Below are 21,546 nucleotides of genomic sequence, written 5' to 3'. Positions count from 1 at the left end.
TACGCTTGGATAAAGGATTAAACTAAATTATTATATTGTAGTGCTTTACTGAATAAATGACATCGGAGGTACACAATAATAATAATCAATTCATTGAGTTACTTATATTTCACTGAACTTCTAATCAGTATCTTCAGGGCAGAAATTATGACTGCTGTGAAACAAACACACACACACACACACAACCTCAACTAGGTTGTTGCAGTAACAATTTAAATCATAACTGAAAAGGAACTAATGTCGTATCAAGGAACTTCTCAAAGTGCCAGATAAACATAAAGTTAATTCAGAGAAGTTAGGCTAAATGGAGTCTTAGAATAACTGCCTCCCAGGTCTCTGGCAAATTAATGCAGCCATACTTATGAATATTATTATTATTATTCAGGCCTCCATCGCCTGAATAATAATAATGACTAAGGTGGCCACATTGCCTCCAATTAGGGAAAGTGTCCAGGTGGTCTCTTGACTTGGGAGACTGTAAAGGATGAGGAATTTTCTGTCAAGAAGGGGTATATGTGGAATGACAAGGCAGGTGATTATGAGAACCTTAGGAGGAAGCTCGAAGCTGTGCTATGGCATAAAACCCTGCAAGAGAAGGATGTTAGTAGTGCATGGGAGATAGTTAGACAGACAGCAGTTAGATAAATGAGTAACATCAATAAGAATGAATTGTAGAAAAAGAAAAGCTGTGAAGAGCATATGAGAAGAAATGTGACTAGCAAACTTATGAACAGTCCAAGGGTCAGATAAGAAAGGTGACTAGTATAGTAAGGAAGGCAAAATCAGATTATGAGAAGAAACTAGTCCAGCAGGTCAAAGGAAATCCCAAAGAGTTCTTTGGCTATATGGCATGTTAGAGGAAAAATAGCTATGGAAGAATATCCTTGATGAGTGCTGATGGTTGGGAGGTGACTGAAGCAGATAAAATAGTTGAGTTACTGATTGATCACTTTACAATGGTATATCATCCAAATATGATATACCATTTATAAAGCCTTGATATGTCCACAACTAGATTACTGTACTCTGGTCTACTGGGTTTCTTTGGGATGAGGAAGGTGGTGGAGAGGATTTAAAGGTGAGCGACCAAGATGGTGAGAGGTCTGTGGAATGTTCCCTATGAGTATAGATTGAGGGTGTGTGGACTGCAGAAGTTGGTTGATAGGCAAAAAAAGAAACAGTTAAGTTATTTAAAAAGTTTTATAGGATTGATGCAGGAGAAATATTTCAAAACTTGGCTAGATAGAGAGCAGAACAAGATGTCATCCCTGGAAGTTGAGTAAAGGGATAGGTGTGAGGACTATTTTTTGTTTTTTTTTTTTGCTTGGAGAGTGGGTTGCCAGTGTCAGTTGTGAGCACTCTGTCTATTATTAGGTTCAAGTAGAGGTGTGATAGATTGTGTGGAGAGTCTGGGTCTCCTGACATGAGTCTTCAGACTCCATGGAGGTGCCCATACAATGATGATAATAATAATAATAATAATAAAATGTGTGTGCACATACAGATACCCATGAGGTGAGGTTGTGTGAGAATGACCAATCTAGGATTGTAAGACACACTTTTTGTATATTTCTGCATTTATCAAATTTTGTTTTTCCTACAGCTTTTTTTTATGAGTCTTCTTTCTTAGGTAGGTCAAAGACCTGTTCACATTGTTTTTTGTAATCCATCTTTCCATCATTCTCATAGTCTTCTAACTGGTCTTCTGGTATTTGTTTACAATTTTTTCTTATTTGTCTGATTATCCTTTCTTCTGCATTTTGTTGACATTTTTGTGCCACTCTTTTTTCCTGTTTAATGATTGCAGGACACACTTTTGTATATTTCTGCATCTCTGATTTTATCAAATTTTGTTTTTCCTACAGATTTTTTATGAGTCTTCATTTCTATAGTAGTGTTTAACTGTTTGATCTTAACTATTTCACCTCGTTTCAGATACATAAGTTAAAACTGGTAGTCCTTATACTGTTATTTGAAGTTATGGAACATTCGAGATTTGTTCATAACATAAAATTCAGTGTACAGATAGTAGGAAGCAGTATTTCATCACAAGTGGTATGGCAACGTTAAATGAACTCAGTGACTTTGAGAGAGAGAGAGAGATGTAGTCGTGGGCTATCACATTTGTGGCATGTCCATATATGACAATGCCACTCAACTGGAGCATCCAAAATCAATGGTTGGTGATGTGATCAACAAATGGAGACATTGCAACATCACTAATACAGGAAAACACCCAGGGTGGCCATTAAAAATGACTGACAGGGACAGGAGGGTGTTACAACAAATGGTATGCAAAAGCCAGCTACAATCATCACAGATAGTCAGTTTCAACAGAAGAGCAGCGGCACACAAGAACATCACAACAATGAACAAGGGGGACTCATCTGGCCTGGTGCAAAGAACGTGTGAACTGGACAACTGACCAGTGGAAAACAGTACTCTGGTGTGATGAATCAAGGTTCACCTGTTTCCAGTGTGATGGCAGGGTGTGGGTTTGGAGGCAGCCTGGTGAACGCTTGTTACTACAGTGTGTTTTACTAATAGTAAAGTTTGGTGGTGGAGGAGTAATGATGTGGGTTTCATTCAGCTAGTTTGGAGTGAAACCAATGGTCATTTTTCATGGTTCCATGAAGGCAGCTCAGTCCTTGATATTCTGGATAATCAGGTGCTGCCTACACTGTGGAGTTGCTATGGAACGGACCTGTGTTACTATCAAGACGACAATGTCCCATGCCACGAAGCTGTAGCTGTTATGGAATGATATGAAGAGATGGGTGTTAAACAACTGCCCTGGCCTGTACAGAGTCCTGACCTCAACTCCACTGAACACCTGTGGGATGAATTGGAGCACCTATTGAGGTCCAGAGCAGCACATCCTTAATCTGTCGCTGAACGCAGTGCTGCTTTGATGGAGGAATGGAGATAAATTCCATCTGATGTCTGCCACACACACACACACACACACTGGTGAAAAGTCTCCCTTAAAGTGTGCAGGTGGTGTTCAAAGCCAAAGGTGGACATACCTGATATTAGGGTTCACCTGATGGTATCAATTTTAAATTGCTAGTGTCCAGACAATTATTGGTAGATAGTGTATATGTTACTGGCAAAGTGTGAAATGCAGGCATTCTACATAATGCATAGGCGTTTTTTTGGCAAAGTATGAAATGTCTGTTTTTTTTAAATATTTTACATACTTTCCCTAGGCATTGTATAGAATACCTAGGCATTATATACAATGACAAATACTATTTCAGATATATTTTCATTTTGAAGTTTTAAATTTTGCCGCCATGGGAAGGTTAGGTTAGGTTAGGTTAGGTGCTGGCAGTTGTTATGAGTGTGACAGATGATGGTTTTTACCGACTTGGAACTGATTAGGTTAGGTTTTGAAGTGTTAAATTTTGCTGCCATGGGGAGGTTAGGTTAGGATAAGTTAGGATAGGTTAGGTGATGGCGGTTGTTATGAGTGTGACAGACTATGGTTTTTACCGACTTGGAACTGCTGAAGGAATTTTAAACCAACTCTATGCCAGATCACAATTCACAAGGACTTACTGAGAGTTGGAGACGTTCTGGAATGGCATTTTGAATTGCACTTAACTGTCTTTTTCATACAAAAGCTCTTCAAATTTTGGCACTTGGTATTGCAAGTACACCTCACGAACCCTTGGCCACCACCCGTGGAAGCAGCTGACCAGAGAGCTATTTCGTGGTCATGAACATCTCCAACTCTCAGTAAGTCCTTGAGACATAAAGTGAATTGTGATCTGGCATAGAGTTGGTTTAAAATTCCTTCAGAAGTTCCAAGTCGGTAAAAACGATCATCTGTCACACTCATGATGACAAAATTTAAAACATCAAAACCTAATCTAATCAGTTCCAAGTCGGTAAAAACCATTGTCTGTCACACTCATAACAACCGCCAGCAACCGTTAGCACCTAACCCAACCTTCCCATGGTGGCAAAATTTAAAACTTCAAAATGAAAATATATCCAAAATAGTATTTGTCATTGTATATAATGCCTAGGTATTCTATACAATGCCTAGGGAAAGTATGCAAAATATTAAAAAAAACAGACATTTCATACTTTGCCAAAAAACACCTAGGCATTCTATAGAATGCCTGCTTTTCACACTTTGCCGGTTACATATATATACTTATCTTACTTGCAATATTTAGATTTTTTTATTTTTCTCATATTATGTTGCTTAAACATCGAGAAATCTTGTCTGCCTTAAGTGCTTGCTCTTTTACTTCATGGTTCTGCTATTCCCTCTGAATTAATGTGAATTCCTTAGTATTTAAAATTGCTCACCTCTTTGGCTATTTTTCTGTTTATTTCTAGCTTACACCTGATTGGTTGCCTACTAATCACAAGCGTTTTTGTTTTTTTCTATTGATATTTCCATATAATATTTTTACAAATCTGTTGAAAATGAAATACTTCTATTTGTAAATTATCTTCTGTGTCTATTATCATTACTAAATCATCTGCATAGCAGATTAGATTTACTATATTATTAGCAATTTTTTATTCTATTTAACTTCTTATCTTTATTTCTGTTATTATTTCATCCATTAAGATAATGAACAATAGAGTACTTAATGAATCACATTGTTTAATTTCTTTCTTCATTTCAGTTTCCTTTGTTTCATTACTGTAGTATCTTATTAAACATCTATTATCTCTATAAATATCTGATAAGCTTTATTATCTGTGTTTTTATTTTCACTGTTACATTAAAAGTATCTTGTAAATTTACACTATTGAATGGTTTACATAGATCTATAAAACACAAAAAAAAAACAGAAGGTTATATTCTATCGATTTTTCTTGGCTTCACTGCAAATATTGCATCTATGTAGGATCTTCCATATCTAAAACCTTGTTGTTGATCATTTAATATTAGAGATTCATTTATAATTTCTTCAATAAGTTTTGGGTTTGCTTAAGGGTCAAATCTGGATAAATGAAAGGAAAACTCCATGTAGCCTTTTAAGGAATGTGAAGAACCAACCAGGGCTTCATACCTAACGTCCATTTCTTACCTTCTCATGGTGCACCCTGTTAGGTAACAGCCTGGATACTAAATGAAGCGGGATGGGTTAGCAATTTGGGATTTAGCCAACCAAATTGCATTCTTATTGGCTTAAACCATAATGTTCTCTGACATGTTATACTTGTCAGAACATGTATAACATGACAGACTGTCATGCCAATTGGGGCATTACCTAATTAAATAAAGCCCCAGTAGTTTCAGGGAACAAAGGCGAATGGAAAAAAGAGCTACTGAAACATATTCTAACTCAACATCAGCAGAGTTCAAGATTGGCCATTAATATAAGAAGCATCAATGGAAGAGAAATGAAACTAGCAGAAGAAATGGATAAGTATCAAATCAGCATAATAGATGTTACTGAAACATAGAAGACAAAAACAGGTTAGATCTTTCTAAGCAACAAATACAAGATGTTATATTTATGCAACAATAACAATCGGGGAGAAAGATCTATGCCCAGGATGGGCTGGAATCCCACTGTGGGCATGGACGTTTGTGATTGTCTGTGAAAATACTAGTAGCAGTAGTGAGTGGTAGATTGCATTGTAGTTTGTGGATTGAGTGGTGGAGACAGAGTTGTAGAATTGGTGTAGTATTATTATTATTACTTGACACCTGCAGGGAGTAGAAAGACTCATCAAGGGAGGGTGTCAAGTAATAATAATAATAATATATCATGATAATCTTCTTGAATGGAAGGCAAAGAATGATGTGGGCAAATATCAGAATGGAAACTGGATAATGAGATTTATTTGTGGTTATGGTCCCACAGAAAGTTCTACTAATTAGGGAAGAACTGAGGAATTTTTTGAAATATTAGAGAAGGCAGATAGGACAGGGAAAGAGATTGGCTGATATAGCAGATGAACTGCAGCCGAAGAGTAGGTCATCAGAGGTATAGAAGATGGTGTATTTGAGGCAATCTAATGTGAGAAAGAGACTAGAAAAAGAGAGAGAGATAATACACCCTATCATTGGAAGGAAAAATGAGAATGACATGCAAAGATTAAACAGTAGAAAGGAAATGGGATTTATTCATCTACTAAGAAATAAATTTGAAACAGCATGCAATGGAGTGTGTGGGTTGGGGGAGGGGATAGACTTGGGATTTGAAAGTGCTGGTTCTGGTGATAGCATCAGAGGATATGGTCATAAACAAAGGGCAGGTGATCAAACAAGTGTAATTTTCAGTTAAGAAGAGATATATGTGGAACTACAAGCTAGACGGTTATGATAAGCTTAGTAGACAGCTTGAAGCAATTCCATGGTATAAGAAACTGCAAGGAAAGGATATTAACATGCCTGGGAGATGTTTAAGAAGCAGGTTAGGAGGACAGATAAATCCAAGTTAGATGAATAAGTAATATCATTAAGTAAGAACTACAAAAAGAAAATGTGGAGATAGGTGATCAGAAAGTTGTTGGAAGTTTTTTCACTTGTTATACTATAAAATAAAGATGCCAAGAAATTATATATTGTACTTCATTTAATCCTTTATCCAAGTGTAAGCAAACAAAGTTTGTGTCTGAAGTATTTTCAGGACTGGAGCAATTCGTATATAAAAGCTGATGAAGCAAGTGATGTGAAGTCATCAGCTTTTATGTACGAGTTGTCCCAGTCCTGAAAATACTTCAGGCACAAACTTTGCTTGCTTACACTTGGATAAAGGATTAAACCAAGTATATAATTTCTTGGTATCTTTAAATTTACAGGTGATCAGCAAGTTCATGAGAAGTGCAAAGCAAAGACAAGAAGGGCAACAAGTATTGTAAGGAAAGCAAAATCAGATTATGAGAAGAAATTAGTCACAGATGTGACTGAAACTAATGGGCGAATACAGATTTATGAATTGGAAGTACTTAGGACATCACAGCAACTGAATGCAAATAAGACTATGGAATTAAATGGAATATTATTATTATTACGGGCAACTCCAAGGAGTCCTTAGACTCACTGAAGGAGGCTCTAAACATCATGCCAAGAACTATTCAGCATTCATACAGTATCTATCATACTTTGCTTTGAACTCATTCAAAGTCATGGCACCCACAACAGACCCTGCAAGCTTATTCCACTCATTCACCACTCTCCAAGTAAAAAACTAGTTCTAACACCCTTGCTAACTATACTCTTGCTCAGTTTCCAAGGATAGCCCCTAGTTCTCCCACCATCAGACACGTTCTGAAAACTTTCCTCTGAATTAATCTTATAAAAACTCCTCAGTAATTTAAATGTCTCAATCATATCACCCCTTTTCTGCCTATCAACTAATTTCTGTAACCCACAGATCTTCAGCCTATTCTCATAAGTTTCATTCCATAGACCAGCTACCATCTTGGTCAATCACATCTGGATCCTCTCTACCTCCTCCCCATCAAGAAGAAACCCTGGTGCCAAGATCTGGGCACAGTAGTCAAGATGGGATCTTATCAATGCTCGATAAAGAGGAATAATAACCTGCTTGACTCTTTGTCTCTGTTCATCAAAGTATTCTTCAGTAACCAAGTGATCTGATTTAGCCATTGCTATGTGCCCCCTAAACTTCAACTCCCTGTCCACCAACACTCCCAAATCCCTGGCCTCATCAATTTCTTGGAGTAGAGTTCCACCAATGTGGTATACTACTGCTAATCTTTTCACCCAAAAATGCATAACCTTACACTTTGCCATATTAAACTGGCATCCATTCTCCTTAGCTCAGTCTGCCAATCAATTCAAATCATCCTGCAAAATTCTGACATCATGCATATTCACTATTGCTCTACCCAACTTTGTCATCAGCAAATAACCGAACAGTTCCTCTCAGATCCTTTTCTATATCATTAATGAACAAATTAAATAGCAATGGTTCCAAGAACAGACCTCTGCAGCACAACACTAGTCATAGGCCTTCTTTTGGACTCTACTCCTGAATAACTATGATATCTCACAATCAACCACCCTCCTATCCATCTCAGCAACCCTATATCCATCCCCATGTGCTGCAGTTTACTGATTAGAATTCCATGTGGTGTTCGGTCAAAGGTCTTAGCAAAGTCCAGCAGTATCATTGTAAACCCATTACTCTTATCCGGTTCAGCCGTCACTGTAGTATAATACGTGAGCAAGTTACTGAGGTATGATCTACCCTTCACAAAACCATGCTGCCCCCACACAGTATTCCATTTCCTATCCATTCCTGTATTTTTCTCTTCACTAATTTCTCCAATACCTTGACAAACGACTCCTGATATGCTGATCTGTTGGTAATTTGCAACAACAGTCTTGGAGCCACCTTTATGCAATGGAACTATTTTCTCCTCCTCTTTCCACCTCCTCAGGACTAACCCAGAGCTGACTCTTAAATTAAACAATAAGTTTTAATAATGGCAAACCATGAGCAGACACATAAACACAAAATTAATAACGGAAAAACTCGTGTAAAAAGATTATTTAATAGTATAATTTTCACCTGTGTGTCACAGGCATCTTCAGTACATTTTAAGCTCAAATTAAACAATAACTGACAAACAGTAACTGAAGCAGTCAAAAGGCAGGAACTATTAAAACACTGGTTCACCGTGCCCACTCCTTTTGTTCTTCAGACGATCTATTACAGAAAGAACTGCAATATATTACTTCTTCCTTTCTATTTAATGGATATAAGAATTCCTTCATCAAATGAGCTTTGAGTAGTTTTAATATGTCTTCCTCTTCAAATACAGAAGAAATAACACACATTCCTATTCCTTATGTACAAGGCATTAGTGAATGTATAGCAAAAGTTTTAAAACCACTAAATATTTTTGTTGCCTTTTGACCATTCAGAAAAGTCTCTACCTTTCTCACTTCTCCTAAGGACAAGCTTCCACATCTTAATTATCCAGGTGTTTACCAGATTCCTTGCTCTTGTGGATTATCTTATTTCAGACAAACAGGAAGATCTGCCTCTATTCGGCTAGAAGAACACCGGTTTTATATTCAATACCTTGAACCCGAACAGTCTGGATTTGCAGAACATGCCATCATCACTAGACATAGAGTTCATTGGAAAAAGACAAGAGTCCTTCACAAAAGTCGATTCCTCATGGAACAGCTTTATAAAGAAACATGTGAAACTTTACTTCATTCTCCTAACTTAAACAGATCTGATGGTTTACGTCTATTCCCTTTATGGGAGATAGTACTTTATAATTCAGCTAATCTTTCCTAACTTTTTATTGTATATATAATTTTTTTTTTTTTTTAAGGAAATTTATTGACCTTTTTAGTTATTTTACACTAACTACTTAGGTGGCACTTTTTGGAATTTTCAGTTATTGTTTAATTTGAGCTTAAAATGTACTGAAGATGCCTGTGACACACAAGCAAAAATTATACTATTAAATAATCTTTTTACGTTAGTTTTTTCGTTATTAATTTTGTATTTAAATTAAACAATATGGTCAAAGGCACTGACAATTCCTTTGCTGCTTCACGTAAGACTTGAGCTGTATACCATCCAATCCCACAGATGTATAATAATAATCTGCTTTTGCTTTTCTTATCACACTAGTTACTCTTCTGGCCTGAGCTTTGTACTGTTCCCTCCCTCCACAATTGTTTCTTTTTTTTTTTTTGAAGCTCCAGCATAATGGTGTTATTCATCCATTTAACTCCCACTTGATTTGCTCTCTGGACTCTAGGTATGCATTAAAGTTTTGTAATATACTATTCACCTCCATTTTTGTTCATCTCAATTCCCATATAAGCCATTGGTTCCTTCATTCCTGCAATATCACCACCTGGATGACATACTCTTGCAAAGTGTTTGCTTAGTAATTCTACTATTTCGACTAATTCAGTTACCTCCCTACCATCGGCATTCCTTAAAATCATTCTGCCATATACATTTTTTCTTTTACTTGCAGCACAACAAAAGTACCGTTTGGGATTCTCTTTAGCTTGCATTGCTAATTTCATTTCATAATCTGCTTTTACTTTTCTTACCACACTAGTTACCCTTCTGGCCTGTGCTTTGTTCTGTTCCCGCCCTCCACAATTTTTTTTTTTTTTTTTTTTTTTTTTTTTTGGAGTTCAAGCTTAATGGTGTTATTCATTCATTTAACTCCCGCTTGATTTGCTCTCTGGGTATGCAGTTAGCCATTACCTCCCTGAAACACTCCTTTACCACTTCCCATGCACTATCAACATCCAGCTCTTGCAGTTTTACATGCCATGGCACCGATCCAAGCAATCTCCTAAGCTTGTCATACTTACCAGCCTGGTAATTCCACATATACCCTGTCTTAATTGAAAATTCCACAACATTTAGCCACCTCCCAGGTCAAGACCTTATAATCACTCTCACCAATTTGTGGCAACGTGGTCATATTTGTTATAGTCAAAAGTCAAATTGAGCACTCTGGACCCCCCCCCCTAGTATTTTCAATTACATACCATCTCAGGTAGTTATCCCTTAGTAACTGCATAAAATCCATTTCCTTCCTCCCATGTGTCCTCTCCTACTTCCAATCAATGTTACCATAGTTGAAATCCCACATAATAATTATCTGTCCTCCACTCATCGAGTCTATTTGCCTATGCATACTATCTCCATCATCTATTCCATTGCCTGGTCTATAGCAGCACCCAACTGTATATTTTGTTCTGCTGGCCTCAATCTCACATCAGATAGCCTCAAATGTGCTATTTTCACTATCCTGCAGTTGAACTTCTATTCTCTTTGGCTGCAGTTCATCGTTAATAACACTCCTCTCCCCATTCTTTTCTGTCTTTCCTGAACACATTATACCCTTCACATTCTATACCACTAACTATATCATCTTATATTAGCCCATGTCTCACTAATGCCAATAATCTGTGGCCAAAAGGATTATCCTTCATACTAACTCAGGCATATCATACATATTCTTACACCCAACTGCTTCACTGATATCTGCATATTTTTCTTTCACTCCAGATCACGTTCTCAATTTTTCTTATCTTGCACTTGCTAGATCAAGCAAGATATATATAGATATAAGTGTACTTATATAGATATAAGTCTACTTATTATGAGAATGTGAAAGGGATTTGCACTCAACAGCTCCTCCCCCCCCCCCAAAAGCTCTAGGTTCCCTGATTCTGCACATCCGCTTTCACTTCATTCAACAACAATTTTTCCAGTCTCCGAACACCAAATCCATTCAGATGCAAACCATCCTTCTTGTATAAGTCCTTTCGCCTGTCAAACTCATTCCACATATCCACAAACTCCACACCGCTCCTCCTGCATAACCTACGCATAGAGTCATTTGCAATTATCGTCCTCCTTCTCAACTCTACTCTGTCATACCACAGCAATAGTGAGAGAGTTAAGATAGACTTACTATCTTCTCTCTTGCTCTTTTCTTTTGCTAACCCTAGTAATTCTTTCAACTCTTCTCTCATAGCAAACTTTTTACCTTTTAAATCATTCGTTCTCGCCACTACAATCATTTCTTTCACCCTATGCCTCTGTGCTCTAATAGCCTCACTTACAGAATTGATTTTCACACCAGAAAAGCACGATTTTGTCAAACTCTCATCAATTACACCTTTTACTACTGAATTGCTGTATAACACTCGCTCCTTAATTTTCCTTTCACTCCAGATCATGTTCTCAATTTTTCTTATCTTGCACTTGCTAGATCAAGCAAGATATATATAGATATAAGTGTACTTATATAGATATAAGTCTACTTATTATGAGAATGTGAAAGGGATTGGCACTGCCTCTGATCTGGGCTAGTTACCTTCTCACATCTCCTAGTAGGAGGCAGGGAAAAGACCAATCAGCATCTAGGGAGTACTGGTAAAGGCATTAGAGACTTCTCAGGAATGGGGGAATAAGAATATGAAGAGTAGATTATGCCTTAATAATAATGGCCTCTGACAGGACACCACATGGAACTCTGTTACATAAATCATAGCAAACAGGAGTGGATATTAAACAAGTATATAAGGGTAGCTGATGGACAGATGTCCAAAAATATTAAATGAAGTAGCAGAATCCAGGAGAAATCATGTTAGTGGTATGCTGGGGCTCTGTGCTCAGACTTCCGAGGACAAATATTCTGATGTTTGCTGATGATGCAAACTTGGGTAGCATAACAGTTAATCAGAGAGCCTTCATAGCTATCAGTGTCCATGAAGCAGGAAAGATCTAGGTTTGAATTCCACTTAAGATTAAGAACCTTTATCAGGGATATAGCTGGAAAAACTTGAGTTTCCAGGTGTTTTCTCCTGGAAACTCAAGTTTTTCATCCCACAACCGGCCAGAAGAACACACACACACACACACAAACACGGGAATATATATTTTGGCATAAGACTAACTACCTTATCCTAAAATTATGCTTATGCAAACAATATGGGTCAGATTTAGGGATTAATGGCCTGAAGTACTATAGAATAGTCAATCAAGGCAGAGAGTGCAAAAATATTTACATTGACTCAAACTATGGGCAAAAAATAATGGCTGGCAATTTAATGTGGAAAACTACAAAGCTATGCATTTCGGAATAAAAAAAATTACAAGATTTGTACTACACAGACAGAACTATACTCTAAGAATTTGATGAAACTAGGCAATTGCAAGTGTTGGTAGATAGAGTATAGAACTCAAGTGGGCACAGTGCAAAAGTAGCCAAGTTAGTTGAGAGGATTACTAGCTATAAGAACTTGTAAGGTAGGACAGGTTCTTACAGCTAGAGCATCACAAAGTACCCTGTTATCAATATAATTAAGAACAAACTATTCGTCCTGAAAGGGAAGGTTCTCTTCATACAGAATAAATTAAAGATGCTAAGAAATTATATTCTTGGTTTAATCCTTTATCCAAGTGTAAACAAACAAAGCTTGTGCCTGAAGTATTTTTAGGGCAGGGCAACTCATACATAGAGGCTAATAACTTCACATTACTTGTCTTAGTATTTCATAATGCAAAGCACATCTCCATGTGGACAAGTATAATGCTATGCATTATGGGAAGAGTCACTACCCCAGACTGGTTTTGACCTTTATTGAGGTCTCATCAGTGAGAACCAGACTCAGAGGTGATACAGGTTCTAAAAGTTCTAAAAAGAACTGGGCGATGGACCGAGTCCTTGACTCTTTATCCCATCATCTGAATGAAGAAAATCTGTGTGGATGGGATGTTATTGAGCTAACAGCTCTAGTCATGGCTGAGTAATGGCATTAGCCGAGCCTCAGTTAAAACTTCATTAGCTACAGCATTGCCATCCGCTACCCTGGAAGCCCTAAAAAGGACTGGGATGTTCCTTCTGATTCCATAACTCAGGTGATACAGGTGTTGAAGTAATGCAGAAGTCATAATTTCCATATACAAGTAGCATAAAGGTGTAGCAACTTATTATTCAAATACTCTAAATTAGAGATAGTTGTTGAAATTTTTCCACTTAGTTATGCTATCAATTAAAGATGCCAAGAAATTATATTCCTTTATCCAAGTGTAAGCAAAGTTTGTGCCTGAAGTATTTTCAGGACAGGGCAACTCATATATAGAGGCTAATGACTTCACTTCACTTGCCTTAGTATCCCATAATGCAAAGCACATCTCTGTACAGACATGTACAATGCTATGCATTATGGGAAGGTTCACTATCCAGACCGGTTTTGACTGTGAAAAATACCAAGTGGAAAAACTTCCAACAACTATCTCTAATCAGAGTATTTTAATAATAAGGTGTGACACCTTTTGGTTACTCGTATATGGAAACATGACTTCTGCATTATTTCAACCTTGGTATCACCTGTGGATCTGGCTCCCAATTATGAAATCTTAATAAAGATTGAAACTGGTCTGGATAGTGACCCTTCCCATAATGCACAGCATTATACATATCTGTATGGATATCTTCTTTGTATTATGGTATACTAAGGCAAGCGATGTGAAGTCATTAGCCTCTATATACAAGTTGTCCTGTCCTGAAAATACTTAAGGTGCAAAGCTTGTTTGCTTACAATTGGATAAAGGATTAAACCAAGAATATAATTTCTTGGTATCTTTAATTTATAGTATAACCAATGGAAAACCTCCAAGAACTATCTCTTCATATACAGTAACCGACAAACATATGAAGCTAGGCATGAATATTACAAAAAATTAATGTGTTAAACTTCTGTTTTCTTTCTTCTTAGTTAAATATAGATTTTAATTAAAACCAACTAAATTACAGCTAAATATTGAATTAATTCTCATATTTCCATCAGCATCATTAACTGATCAAGTGAGAAATAAGTACAGTTTTCGACAGGAAAAAAATAATATATAATTCTTATTAAAATTATGTACATATCTCGTATGCAAAAATGATTCAAACAATTCTGGCTTTTCAATCCCAACAATCTTGTTTTATAATAGAAATAATAGCAAATTACTTTTAACTTTAAACTTTATAACTTTTAACTACTCTCCAGTCAAAAGGCTGTGGGTTTGAATCTCGCCGTGGACAAGGATGTTTGTGATTGTCTGTGGAAATATGAGTGGTGGTCAGTAGTAGATGGCATTGGTGTAATTGCAGTCAGTTGGTGATTGAATGGTGAAGACAGAGTTGCAGAGCAGGTGTCCTCCCTCGATGAGTACTTGGATTCCCTGGAGGTGTCAAATAATAATAATAACTTCTGCACTTCTTTCCAGTTTTCTTTATCATACTGATTTCAAAAATTATAATTATTAATACAGAAAGTTGTAAAATGAATGTGGTGAAAAAAAATAAAAAACAAGAAACATTTATAAAGATTATGTCAGAATAATAGAAAAGCTTTTTATCTATATTCTGTTTACATTAAATTTTATTTATTTGCAAAGTGATGAAAAAAATTCAATCTAGTGAACATGTTGTTACCATTTAATATATAACACTGCTAAATAACTATTAATTATCTTTTACCTATTATCTGATGAATTTCCAGAGTATGTATTAAAAAACTTTAATGCCAAAAGTTGATAGCTGTACTCCATTCCATGTGAATATCCAAAATGATCAGGATCTACAAGAGATGCAGTTTTGTTTTGTTTTGTTTTTTCATTTAAGTAAGTAGATATTGAAAACTTCATGTTATACAACCATTATAATATTATAAATATACATTCAGGCAGCCCAGAAGTTATAGGGTAGTCAGAAAATCCACATTTAAGCAAAAACATTTTTATTAGCTATATATATATATATATATATACAGGGTGCCCCATAAATTCCAAAATATTTCAATAATCCATAAAAATCAGGAAAATTGATATATTAGAGCGAGGTTTGCACAAAAGTGAATCACAAGGAGGAGGATTTTTTGGGCAGTGAGAAAAAAATTAGTTCGAATTTTTACTGATAGAGGGCACTTAATATATCCATGACCTTCAACAGGATCTGGCACAAGGGTGTATTAAGTAAACTCCCATCACTTGGTATGTCCTATGACTTTTGCAACTGGACGGCCAGCTTTCTGATTGGATGTACACTACTTGTGATAGTTGCAAATGTTCTTTATCTTCTAACAATGCAACTACTCACCTACTCTCTTCTTCTATTCATATCAATGACCTATTCCAGTTGACCACCTACCATTACTGACGATAGCACATTATACTCCTCTTTCTCATTCAGCAAACCATATCCCACACAAATCACCACAACTTCTAGAACAACAAAAATAACTTGTACTATTCTAAATTCTGATTTTGAAACTTCATTAGGGTTTGAACAACTTGTTAGTTTCAATGCCAGCAAAACACAGTTCTGTCTCATCTCTCACAGAAAAAGAACTGTTAAATTCCAGTCTCTCAAAAGCATCCTAATCTCCGGATAAAATAATAATATTGCTTTTCATGGTTACTCTATTATCAGATCTCTCTTGGCATAGGCACATTACAATTATTGCTTCCTTGGCATCCAAAAAATTAGGATTTCTCTTTTTCTCAAAGCGTTACTTCACCTCTGAACAGCTATTAATACTATACAAATGACACCAATCAACTATAGAATAATGTTCACACATCTAGCATGGTGTACCTAAGTTCTCCCTACCTAAAGGTAGGGAGAACTTAGGTACTTGACTCAATACAGAAGACAGCAATTAGGCTGATTAATGACTGATCTCTCACCAATTCACCCCATCTGCTCTCAAAAAGGTGCACAGTTTCTGCTGCTTGCATCTCATCTCAAATACTTCCATGGCAAATGTTCATCCAAACTGGCATCAATAATTCCTCCACCCTGTGTAAAATACACTCAAACATGTGCAGCAACTACATAACACTCCTTCACAGTTCAAATCCACAGAAAAAATGTCTCCTCCTCCTTATTTATCCCTTTCTACTGCCACCATCTGGAATAGTATCAGGCCCTGTATTTTCCATGGAATGCAATCCAAAGCTCTTCAAATTAAGTATTAACAAGTTCCTTCTTGCCCATTGATTATACTAACATTCTATCTATTTGGATGAAGAACTAAAACCAGTTCTTCATCCAAATATGTTCTCATGTGTCTTTTTGAAACTACAAAAGTGCCAAGCAGGATGACACCAGGGATTCTGTTGCTTCCACTCACCTGATCTAAACACTTACTCTCAGTGAATTACAGAAATTATTAGTTCTGTAATGAAGATCTTTATTCCCCGCTTGATTCCCAATTCTGCCAATTATCTATCCATTCTGCCCAATTTTTTATACATTGTTATTATTACCAGTTTATTGAAGCACAGTTCTGTCATTGTAACATATCACTTGTAATTTCCTCAATCCAAAATATATAATCTAGAGACCTCCAAGGAGTCAAGAATTCATTTGAGGGACCACATATCACCTACACCAGCTGTGCCTCATTCACACTACCTGCACTCATCACCTCTAAAACAAGCCAGTCCAATCATCCATCGCTCTATGAGAGAAAATATCTAACTTGCTCCCTTCTTGATTATTCTACCAATTCATTCTACCAACTTCCAGGGTTGTCCTTTCCCCAATCTTCATAAAATGAAAAACTCCATCCAATAGTACCCTGCATTACCATTTCAGAAGTTTGTTTGGTCTCTGTCATATCAATGCACTTTCTCTTGTTTGGTAGCACCTTCTGTTGCCAAATTCCCATAATATTGATATCATATTTAACACACTCCATCATATTTGCATAACATCAGAAACTCTGTGTGTGTGTGTGTGTGTGTGCACGCGCGCATGCACATGTGTGCATGTGCATGTGTGTAGATGAGGTCAATTCAATGCCAACCAAAGAGGAAAAAGGACTTCTTATCCTTAAATGGTAATGTTCATTTTAGCATTACAACATCCTCTGAGTTGTGTTTGCAATCTCTACTATATGGTCCCTTAACTTCAACTTCCTATATACTAAAACAACAAGATCCCTAGCCTGACCAGTTTTACTTCTAAAATAATCCCAATAATATAATACATCACTGAATATCTCATCAAACCAAAGTATAACTTTACATTTATTAACATAAAGAACAAATAAATAAAATAAGAAATTGAAATAATAATTAGAATTTTAGAATTTTGATATGTCCATAATTCTAGCCTATTCAAAGCATTCTGCAAGTGCTCCATCAGTCACATTCCTGATTACTCTGCCTATCTCTGCATCATCAGCAAATTGCTGTATGTATGCAGTCAAATTCCTTCCAATGTCATTAATGAAAAGATTGATTAGTTTATATAAGTATATATTTATATAATATATACTTATATAAACTTATATAATAATACATATACTTATATTATTATATAATATATAATAATATATAATATAATATAATTTATATATTTATAATATATATATATATAATATATACATATATTATAAAATAATATATAAAATATACATATATTATAAAATATAAGTTTATATAAGTTTTGTATAAGATGGATGGCCTACACCTGAATGCATTTGGTATCAGGAGTCTAAAAAAACTAATAACTGGTATGAGACCTAACACAGAGAGAGTCATCAAAACTAAATTATAAAGGGAGGAATAGTGAGAATATGAGTGTAGAGCAACAATGCTATATAACTATGTTAATGACGAGAATGAGCTTTGTCATGGAAATGTTGACAAGGAGAGAACGATTTTCACTTTGTTAAGAAGAAAAGCCAAATGGCTATTTTTTTTTTTCACTTCGCCAGAAAAATAAAATAAAATAAATACATAAATAAATAAAATAATTGATTTTCACTTTGTGTTCGTCCAGTTTAGACCCATGAAACATGTGCAAAGATGTCTACATGCATAAGGCACTAAAGAAGAATAGAAATCTGCAAGTTGTCAAACTGTGTCATGCAGACTGCAGACAAGAGTATACAAAAGAACATGGAGGTAGATTATTATGTCTGTACATGAATCCTAGGCGTATCAGAAACAAAGGGGTAGAGTTTGTTGCCTTAGTTAATATGTAAAATCTCTCATGATAAGTAACTTCATAGCTTACTTTTTTTTTCTCTACAGAGGTATACTGTCTAGATTGGCTTCAAATAAGAGAAAGTACAATCGGCGTGTTTATAATTAAGAAACAAGAAAGGAATCCAGTCAGCATCCCCCCCCCCCCAAAAAAAAGTTATTAGTTAATGTCGTACATACTGCAGAGCACTATTAATACAATTAATGAACAACTAGGATTTCATTATTGTACTTTATCGGGAATTCAAAATCTTTTGTGATGTGCAAAATTAGATGAAGCAGTGCTCTGAGTTGAAACTCAAAAATAAATACATAATGGAATGTAACAAATATTCATTGATGCGAGCCATTATCAGAGGGCATTTGTCCTAATAACAGTAACATCCCTCAAAAGAATTTCAGATATGCATGCGGATTTTCTCCAAAGGAGGGTTTTTCAAATTGCTCTTTGTACAAGTTGAACAATCAGTGGCGGTGCAGCTATTCCAGTGAGCAACAATTTCCTTAGAAGACACGCAGCGTGGAACAGGACAATCTTTTCCAGCTTTACAGGAATTTATGTGAGTAAGAAGGCTTTGCATTCTTCGACACAGCAATGGAATGGAGCTGCATGGAGCCTTAGCTTCTTTGGATTGCTGTTGTTCGCACTGACGAACATGTAGCAATGCTTGAAGAGGAGTTTTCTGCTTCTGAAGAACAGGCAGAAGAGCACTAGATGAAGCAGGATCGTTAGGCAGGACTCCTTGTTTCTGAAGATAAGTTGTGATTTCGTGGAGAAAATTACTTCGTTTGCTTTCAGCAGAATCGATATCATTTTTAAGATCTTGATTTTCCTGTTTCAGCTCCTGAATTTTCTGTTTCCCACTACTTTTTCACCAAAACCCCCCACAAGTGACAGTGGTGAATCCAAAGAAAGTAATTCCAAAGAGGAAGAGAATGCGCTAGCGAAAGAAATTGAAGAACTCAAGAGGAAGCTGAGTAGTGGGAAACAGAAAATTCAGGAGCTGAAACAGGAAAATCAAGATCTTAAAAATGATATCGATTCTGCTGAAAGCAAACGAAGTAATTTTCTCCACGAAATCACAACTTACCTTCAGAAACAAGGAGTCCTGCCTAACGATCCTGCTTCATCTAGTGCTCTTCTGCCTGTTCTTCAGAAGCAGAAAACTCCTCTTCAAGCATTGCTACATGTTCATCAGTGCGAACAACAGCAATCCAAAGAAGCTAAGGCTCCATGCAGCTCCATCCCATTGCTGTGTCGAAGAATGCAAAGTCTTCTTACTCACATAAATTCCTGTAAAGCTGGAAAAGATTGTCCTGTTCCACGCTGCGTGTCTTCTAAGGAAATTGTTGCTCACTGGAATAGCTGCACCGCCACTGATTGTTCAACTTGTACAAAGAGCAATTTGAAAAACCCTCCTTTGGAGAAAATCCGCATGCATATCTGAAATTCTTTTGAGGGATGTTACTGTTATTAGGACAGATGCCCTGATAATGGCTCGCATCAATGAATATTTGTTACATTCCATTATGTATTTATTTTTGAGTTTCAACTCAGAGCACTGCTTCATCTAATTTTGCACATCACAAAAGATTTTGAATTCCCGATAAAGTACAATAATAAAATCCTAGTTGTTCATTAATTGTATTAATAGTGCTCTGCAGTATGTACGACATTAACTAATAACTTTTTTTTTGGGGGGGGGATGCTGACTGGATTCCTTTCTTGTTTCTTAATTATAAACACGCCGATTGTACTTTCTCTTATTTGAAGCCAATCTAGACAGTGTACCTCTGTAGAGAAAAAAAAAGTAACTGAAATAGTTATGTTGTGATCCTCTGATTCAACAGAATTTCCTTAACTTCATAGCTTATCATGTTCGATTTTACATGGTTTTTAATTCCAGAAAATATACTAAAAAAGATTATTAAATATTTGTTGAAATGATGAATTTTGTAAGTTATTGTATAGTCAGCAAGTCTAATGCTAAGATTAGCAAAGAGTTAAGAGGATTATCATAAGTGGAAAGTTACAGACTTGTGAAGAATGATGTCATCATATCCAAAGGTCAACAAGTGCCAAAAATGAGGAACTCAAAATGCACGCGAACATGACGTAAACATACCTGAAGGTGAGCACGTGACCAGTTTCAAGAAATACGCGCATGTGAAAAAAAACGAAATCTAGGCTATATAAGGCACCCTGTCAGTAAGGAATTTTATCTTCAGGATTCTCAAGGTATTCTCTTGCCTGAGATCACCGGCATTCGTGGTCGGGAAGAGAAAAGAGAGGCTTCATTGGTTCATCTCCATGGTTCTCAAGGAGTTCTCTTACCGGGGATTGTCGACATTTGTTGTCGGAAAGTGAAAGAGAAGCCTCATTTGTTGATCTTCAGGGTTCTCAAGGCGTTCTCTTACTGGAGATCATCAACATTCATTATCGGAAAATGAAAGAGAAGCTTCATTCGTCATCTACTAGGATTGCCACCATGAGGCAAACATTGTATCGAATCATCAGGAAAGGAAGGAGCTGCATGTCATCGCTATGATAAGGATCTAATAAAGAAAAGGATGGTTGACTTCTTAAGCAAGGAAAGAAACAATCACGAAGGAAAGGAGCAACACTGTAAGCAAAGAGAAAGGTAAGAGGATTCTTGTGGAACATTACATTAATGTGAAGGACTGTCTGCTAAAGGGGACTTGTAAGTAGTTGCATTACTGAGAATGTGTAAAGTGAAAATTTGTAATGGTTGCATGTATAATAATTGTGAGCAATTGTATGGTGTTGATAAAATTAGGCTTGACCAGTGTATGTCTCATAATCGAATAATGTATATTTAGGTCTTAAGCTAGTTCAGAACTTGGATGTAGAGTAATAAGGAAATTGTGACTACTTTTGTGTTAATAATGTAAATACCCTTTAGGCTTAAATAAATGGTTTGTAAACAACATACTGAACTGTAATTTGTCAATGCACTATTCTTAAAAAATTTGAACATGTGCAAGAGAAGTATATACGATTTTTATTTATTTGCCGTGACTGATT

General features: G+C 36.2%; 2 protein-coding genes across 2 annotated transcripts in view; both read right to left on the bottom strand.

The window, feature by feature from the left end:
- LOC150101456 (WD repeat-containing protein 27-like) overlaps window positions 1-15,149 on the bottom strand; it is a 151,341-nt gene extending 136,192 nt beyond the window's left edge. The window contains exon 1 of the mRNA XM_090400800.1: window positions 14,983-15,149. Coding sequence (XP_090256926.1) covers window positions 14,983-15,149 — 167 coding nt within the window. The remainder of the gene's footprint in view (window positions 1-14,982) is intronic.
- A 5,237-nt stretch (window positions 15,150-20,386) lies between these two features.
- The window catches only part of LOC150101455 (WD repeat-containing protein 27-like), a 67,755-nt gene continuing 66,595 nt past the window's right edge, over window positions 20,387-21,546 (bottom strand). Inside the window, exon 7 of the mRNA XM_090400799.1 lies at window positions 20,387-20,415. Coding sequence (XP_090256925.1) covers window positions 20,387-20,415 — 29 coding nt within the window. The remainder of the gene's footprint in view (window positions 20,416-21,546) is intronic.

The sequence above is a fragment of the Typopeltis vanoorti genome, chromosome 11 (assembly GCF_054136105.1).
Source record: "Typopeltis vanoorti isolate ZY-2024b chromosome 11, IOZ_Tvanoo_1.0, whole genome shotgun sequence".
Lineage (NCBI taxonomy): Eukaryota > Metazoa > Arthropoda > Arachnida > Uropygi > Thelyphonidae > Typopeltis > Typopeltis vanoorti.
The sequence above is the reverse complement of the archived record's forward strand: the minus strand, read 5'-3'. Positions and strand labels throughout refer to the sequence as shown.